Source organism: Agelaius tricolor, unplaced genomic scaffold, assembly GCF_023055355.1.
Source record: "Agelaius tricolor isolate 1412-34295 unplaced genomic scaffold, bAgeTri1.0.p SCAF_28, whole genome shotgun sequence".
Classification (NCBI taxonomy): Eukaryota; Metazoa; Chordata; class Aves; order Passeriformes; family Icteridae; genus Agelaius; species Agelaius tricolor.
In genome coordinates, this window is record NW_027269288.1 from 4,130,469 (window position 1) to 4,137,661 (window position 7,193).

General features: G+C 44.1%; 1 protein-coding gene across 3 annotated transcripts; it reads left to right on the forward strand.

Annotated features, from left to right (window-relative positions):
* Nucleotides 1-315: 315 nt before the first annotated feature.
* UBIAD1 (UbiA prenyltransferase domain containing 1) lies at nucleotides 316-6,334 on the forward strand. Of its 3 annotated transcripts, none has more exons than XM_071448939.1 (3): nucleotides 316-444; nucleotides 689-1,235; nucleotides 2,584-6,334. In XM_071448939.1, the coding sequence occupies exons 1-3, from the start codon at nucleotides 415-417 to the stop codon at nucleotides 3,069-3,071; spliced, it is 1,065 nt and encodes a 354-aa protein (XP_071305040.1). In that variant the 5' UTR covers nucleotides 316-414; the 3' UTR covers nucleotides 3,072-6,334. The 3 variants fall into 3 exon arrangements, with proteins under 3 accessions (XP_071305040.1, XP_071305041.1, XP_071305042.1); XM_071448940.1 differs by having other exon boundaries at nucleotides 391-523; XM_071448941.1 differs by lacking the exon at nucleotides 316-444 and adding an exon at nucleotides 575-591.
* Nucleotides 6,335-7,193: the final 859 nt, after the last annotated feature.

The following is a 7,193-nucleotide window of genomic DNA, read 5'->3' on the forward strand; positions in this document are numbered from 1 at the left end:
TACAAGGAGGAACTCTTAACCAGGAACAAGGGGGAATGGGTTCAGACTAGAAGAGAAAAATGTCGGAAAATGTTTGGGGAGGTCCTGGCATAAGTTGCCCAGAGAAGCTGTGGCTGCCCCACCCATGGAAGTGTCCAAGGCCGTGTTGGATGGGGCCTGGAGCAGCCTGGGCCAGCGGAAGGTGTTCCTGCCATGGCAGGGGCTGAAGCGAGATGAGTTTTAAGGCCTTAAGGTCCTTCCCGGCAGAAGCCGCGCTGCGGGTGTGAGCCCTGAGCGCGCTCTGCGCATGCGCAAAGGGAGCGGGGCGCTGCCGTGCCCGGTGTGCTCCGCTGAAATGTGTCCGGCCGTGCCCGTGACAGCAGCAAAGGCGGCTGTGTCTGCGACAGGCTTCGGGCGCTCCGTGGCGGCTCTGACATGAATCGTGGTGCTGCCGCGTGCTGCGGGGTGAGCCCCTCGCCGTCGCGCATGACGCCATGGGCCGCTTAATTTTCCTTTTAATTTGTCCACCGGGAGGTGCCGGCAGGTGCGGAACTCTTCGCACACGGCCGCGGGGGTGGTGAGGCCGGGCGGGCTGGCGGTCGCGCAGGACGGGTAATGGCGGCGCCCTGGCCTCTCCCTCGGGGCGCCATAGCGGCGGCGCCCCTCGCTCCCCCCGGGCCCCGCTAACGCGCGGCCCTTCCCCTCCTAGGTGCTGCTGCTGCGAGACGGCGGGGCGAGCATGGGACCAGCAGAGCTGGTGCAGAAGATCAGTATCAGCGCCGAGAGCCCCCGCGGGAGCGAGAGCGGCGGCGCGGCCTTGGCGGGCGCTGACGGGGCCGCCGGCGGCAGCTGGAGACACAAGTGCGCGGCCTATGTGCTGGCGCTCCGGCCCTGGAGCTTCAGCGCCTCGCTCACCCCTGTGGCGCTGGGCAGCGCCCTGGCGTACCGGGCCGAGGGAACGCTGGACCCGGGGCTGCTGCTGGGAAGCGCCGTGACCGTCCTGGCTGTGCACGGGGCCGGTAACTTGGTGAATACCTATTACGACTTTTCCAAAGGCATCGATCACAAGAAGAGTGATGACAGGACATTGGTGGACCAGATTTTGGAGCCGCAGGATGTAGTCCGGTTTGGAGTCTTTCTCTACACCGTGGGCTGTATCTGCGCTGCTGGGCTCTACGCGGTCTCGACGCTCAAGCTGGAGCACCTGGCCCTGATTTACTTTGGAGGACTTTCCAGCTCCTTCCTTTATACCGGAGGTGAGTGCTGCATCCCGTTTCTTGTGAATCTGAATGTAGAAGTGATAGAATCAGCTGAATTGTCAAGAGGTTTCTAAAAGACACTCCTGATCTATCTAGTGCACTGCAATAAAATATTTGTGGTATTTCCTGAAGCACTGGTATGTAAACTTGTATTCTTTGAATTGAATGTTATGGGAAGAGTTATAGTTGGATATAGATGGATATATCCAAGATCTTCAGTTGGATAATGGTGTTGAGGCATTATTGTTTACGTATATGGCTTTCGATGCTTATCAGAACTGTTGCTGAATCTTTTTGTGAAGTTTATCTCATATCCTTTAGCAGTGTAGCTAATGGCATATTTTCTTTCCTTTGCTGGGAATGTTACTTTGTTTTGGAATGTTTCATTGTTATTCTTTAGATGGAGCTTCACTGCGAATGCTTTATAGTACAGTTTGTGATTCTTCTTAATAAGAACAAGAATATTTTATTGTCTTCCTGTTTTGGATAGATACAAACATCATTAGTAGGAGAAGAAAAAGTAACTTATTTTCTAACTGTCAGACTTTCAGTTATGTGTGTTTCCCTGAAAGGGTCTTGTCAGTTTTGCATTTCATTCTGAGCATTTTCTGTATTTCTTCAGGATCAGGTTCTAGTATGCATGACCACACTAAAAAGTACCTTATTTCTGTAGGTTTCTGCAGAGACAGGTATTTCTAGGTGGGTATTAAAACCTGGCCTATTGTATTTGCTGGGAAGCCCCAACGAAGGCAGGAATGATGCATCTCACTCCATGTTCTCAGAAGGCTAATTTATTATTTTATAATACTATATTGTATTAAAGAATACTATTCTAAACTATACTAACTAAAGAATACAGAGAGGATACTTACAGAATGCTAAAAAGATAATAATGAAAGCTTGTGACTCTTTCCAGAGTCTCGATACAGCTTGGCCCTGATTGGCCAAAGAGTGAAAACAACTCACAGCAGAATCCAAAGAAACAATCACCTGTGGGTAAACAATCTCCAACCACATTCCACACAGGAGAAGCAAATGAAATAAGAATTATTTTCCTTTTTCTCTGAGGCCTCTCAGCTTCCCAGGAGAAAAATCCTGGGTGAAGGAAGTTTTTCAGAGAATGTGAATGCCACATTGGCCCTTAGTTTTTGTTACATTGCTTGTCTGGAGAAATTCTTATCTTAAAAAAGAAGAAAGAAATAACATGTTTCTTGTCCATAGCTGCATGTGTTTTGGTTGTTTTGTAGTATTCCTATGGGAAAGGCTGAACTGTTATGTCATCCATTCTCTTCTGCCATTTGAATTCTTTAATAATGCTTGGTTTTATTCTTGTGTCTTGCCACAGGAATTGGATTTAAATACGTTGCCCTTGGCGATGTGGTGATCCTGATCACCTTTGGGCCCCTGGCTGTGGTGTTTGCCCATGCAGTGCAGGTTGGTTACCTGTCCCTGACCCCCCTGCTCTACGCTGTCCCTCTGGCCCTCAGCACCGAGGCCATCCTGCACAGCAACAACACCCGGGACATGGAGTCAGACCAGCAGGCTGGGATTGTCACCTTGGCCATCCTCATTGGCCCCACCTTCTCCTACATGCTCTACACTGTGCTGCTCTTTCTGCCCTACCTGATTTTCTGTGTGCTGGCCACACGTTACACCATCAGCATGGCACTGCCCCTGCTCACCATCCCCATGGCATTTTCACTGGAGAGACAGTTCCGGAGTCAGAACTTCAACAAAATTCCTCAGAGGACAGCCAAACTCAATCTGCTGCTGGGGCTTTTCTATGTTTTTGGCATTACATTGGCACCAGCTGGTGCTCTGCCCAAACTGTGAAAAGAGCTGTAGGGTCAGGCCTCATAATTCACTATTCATGCCAATTAACATTGGAAGTTAGGAATAAATGGCCCATTATGGACAGTGAGAAGAATGGAAAGACCACCTTGCACTGTTAATAGTGAATGTTATGATTTCTGGTCTTGGATGGCTTATACAACACAGCTTATACTCAAAAAAAGTGATTTATCAGTTCTTCAGAAGGGGAGAACTGTGTGGCTTTGCTGTGAGGAACAAGGTGACATAAGGTCAAGGAAATGTTTAAAGAACCTCATCCTTCTGCCACCTAAGTCAGTTCAATGAAAGACAGAGCCTCAAATCACCCTCTCCATTCACTTCACAAGCACAATGATTCCTCTTATCACTTCTTAAAGTGGTGAAGGAGTCCAGTGGCTCCCCTATGGGAATCACAAAACACTGCCAAATGTTTAGTTTCACAATGTAGGTGCCATTAATTCACTCTCTTGTATTTCATCTTCATCTGTAGTATGTTTTAATTTTTGTTTTGCTTTTCCTAGCCAAATTTTGAGCTTTTATTTCCAAGCCACTTGAAATGCACTAGATACTGATTCATGAACTATTGCTTCTGCTTGCCCATATAGTCTAGAAATATCAAAGTTATAAATCTCTGTGGGTTGTAGTGCTAAAATGGAGCACAAATAGCCCACTGCACAAACTTTAGGCCAAAACCAGTAAATCTGTATTCTGCTACAAAAGCTGAAGCTGTAAATGCAAACCATGCAACTGGAAAGCCCTTAATGGGTAGAAAAACAAACGGTTTCCATTTTTGTATTTGCATAGAATTCACTTTCTGAAATGACAGTTTTTGAGTTAGGGGGAGCTGACAGAGTACCAAATTTCTCTGAACAGCTGTGGATTAATGGATACATAGGTGGAAAACAAATTCTTGATGTTAAAATAGCTTTTTTTTTTCAATTTAATTTTCTCTGTTTATTTAGAGTATTATTCACAATATTATAGTGAAATGTGTTATTGTAAGAAGCCCAGTTCACCAAAGAAGAAAGATACAGTGTTAGAAAAAACAAATCTGGATTATTGCATTGGCTCTGCATAAAAATTAGGACTGGAAATTGGAATAAACCAATTTTGTTAACAAGATTTTTCCTAATGGAGTCCAGAGTTTGTGTCAATGAGTCACAACTAAGTGATCTCTGAAGGGAAGTTCCCCACTCTATACCTTACAGAGTAGCTTTGTTTTCTGCAGATCTTGCCACTTGCTGTTCATGTGGCCCTTTGAAGAGTTGATTGTTTCAGCAGCTATGCAGCTGTGTGAAAAACATGCCAAACATCATGGGGAAAATATGTGCCTTCCAGTGCAGAGCTGGATTTGATCCACACCATATTACTTAGTGGCAACTGAATTCCCTTCTGTGTTATTTAGTACCTGTACACAGGTTTTCCTGAAAAGCTTCTTTGCAGGAGCTGTGATAAGCTCAGAGGAATTGAGGTGTTGAACTGGAGCTCCTAGAGCCAGGTCACAGCCTTGCAATTGAACAAGAGTGTGTGTGTGAACCTTTTACACACCAGCAATAAAGTAGCCATAAACTCACATGGTGTTACCCTGCTTCTGTCACAGGTGAGTTGTACCCTCATGGTGTAAATCTGAAAGAGCCAAGTGTCCCTGCCAGGTTGTACTGGCAGCAGTAAAGCTGAGTTGATGGTACCAGATTACATGGTACAGCTATTTAGAGATTAATTTTATGGCTTCATGTTATCCAGTGTTACCCAGCAGTTACACCTGAGCTGAAGTTAATGGGGAGGAGTCTTTGCAGGTCTATTTAATGAGCCACAGTTTCATCTTTTATTTATTAAAATGGGCAAATGATCTCTCTAATCTGGCTAAGCATTCTGGACAAGAAGAGATGCACTTCAGCAGCTGCTTTCTACAGCAAAATACTTGTTAGGATTAAGAACACAAGGAGAAAATGCAAAAGTTCAGCTTGGATGGAGGGGGATATGCAGAAGGTTTTGGAAACTATTCAATGCAGATATACACAACAGAGTTTCTACTGTTGCTTCTTTGTGGACACACAGAATGAAGAAGAGCCTAGCTCCAATATCCATTTCACATTTCTGCAAACCAAAAGCTTTTGTAGGGATAAGTAAGGGCTGAGCTGACAAATCTGTTAACCTTGCAATTGGGGATATTCAAGTTGATTGGGTTAATCCTGCCCTTTGTAGCAGCTGTGTGCTTCATTTTAGGATAGCTTGGTTTTTAATAGCTTTCCATTTCAAAGAATGGTTAGTTACCTTCTCTCTACTTTTTTTACAAAAACTAGAGTACTCCAGCTAAACTCCTTAAAGTAACTTGGCTTGTATCTTTGATAACTGTAATTGTAATAATGGGAAGATCATTGGAGTATGTAACTCTTACTGTATCTTGACTACCCTTTCTTGGGTAGGATGTCTGCTTAGGGCTGGAAAGGACCAGTGCTTTATGTTGCTAAGATGAAACAGCTCATTATTACAAAAATACATGTGTGGAACACTTTCTGAGGTAGGGGGAATTAAAAGTATTTTAATAGTAAAACTGAGATGAAAATTTGGTAATTTCTTACTAGCAGATGCTGGTTGCCTCCAATTCCCTCTCTTTGAAAAACAGTATCATTCCAGGTTCTTGAGGATATTAGTATAATTAACACATTCTTCATCATGGTTTTGATGAAGTCATTTAACTTCTCTGTGTCTCAGAAAACAGCTAATTTTTGCCTAACTTACAGGGTTGCTGAGCTGACATCGTTGTCATAAAGAGCTTTGAAAGTAAAAGGTGTTTTATCTCTGTGCTTTCCAAAAAACTTGTTAGTACTAGAAAACATTTTAGATACAAACTAACATAAAGGGTGACTTAACCAATGTAATTAGGCCAAAATAATCTTCATATATAATCAGTGAGTGGTAAGAGAGGTTCATTTATTTGTTTGCTTTGTGATGAAGATGCTGGGTCTCTTCCCCTACCCCACTTTTCCCTGTCCCATGCTACTTTCCCTGAATATAAACTTTAGAAACTTCTTTCAGGTCACTCTTGATGAGCTGTATTGCAGTGTGATGAATGTGCACTGGTAGATGAACTGATCTGTAGCCCATCTGTTAATGTGTTCTAAAGCACCTCCTGGCCTTTCTTCTTACCCAATAAACTGTCTGAATGTTACTCAGTAATTATGCTATGTTTGATTCTTTTATATTGTCAATATATCAAGTTGTATTTTTACACATGGATTAAAACATGATCACAAAAGAAAGGAGGTCTTCATCTGTGTCTTGGTTTGAAAAGACAGGTGTGTGCTAAGGAAGGCAGGAGCCTTCCCTAAAATGGAAAATGTAAACCCCCTCCCTCCAAATTGTTATAAATTTGAAATTAAAGGAGGCTCTCAGGCAAAGATATGGGAGCAGGAATAACAGTTCTTTATTAGGGAAGAAAATAAAAATAAAATAAACAATGCAGTAAAACAAAACAACACTGCCAGAGTCAGAACCCAGCCTGACACCCTGTGGGTCAGGCTGTTGGCACAGTCCCATTGGAATTGTGGCTCAGCCCTCCTGCAGTGCCAGGGCTGGTTCTGCTGGAGCAGGGATCCTGGAGAAAGGTGCAGTCTCTGCCTCTGAAGATCCAGGGCAAGAGGCAGCTGCTGTTCCTCTGGGCAATCCAGTGCAGAAGCTGTGCTGGTGTTCCAGAATCTCCAGATTATATCCAGGTAGGAATGCTTGGCTCCTCCCTCTGGGCTCACATCTCCCAGTGGGTTGCTGTAATTTTTATCAGCCATGCAGGGACATTCAGTGGCCCATTTAGAGCAGATGTCTCCTGGAGGGAGGATTGGAAGAGATAAAACTGCCCACTTAACAGAAAATAACTGCCCTGCCTCTAACAGATGGCAAATAGAATACACATTGCCTTGCAATCTAGGACAGTCTGCCATGTTTATAGTGTAAGTGCCTGAAAAAACATACTTTTTTTTTGTGTAAAAGTCCTTTTTTGAATCACATAGTCCTGTCCTTCCCTATCACAAGGCAAACAGTTCTGTAGCAGTGATCATTTCCTACTACTGGCAGGCTTAGAATAGTTCTGGTATATTAATCAATGTGCAGAATTTTCTCTGATGCAGT

Bases quoted from the DNA above. Each gene is read 5' to 3' on its own strand.
- UBIAD1 (XM_071448939.1), top strand. From the start codon at position 415: ATGAATCGTGGTGCTGCCGCGTGCTGCGGG. The intron at 445-688 runs GTGAGCCCCTCG...TTCCCCTCCTAG, and splicing joins GTGCTGCCGCGTGCTGCGGG to GTGCTGCTGCTGCGAGACGG. The intron at 1,236-2,583 runs GTGAGTGCTGCA...GTCTTGCCACAG, and splicing joins CTCCTTCCTTTATACCGGAG to GAATTGGATTTAAATACGTT.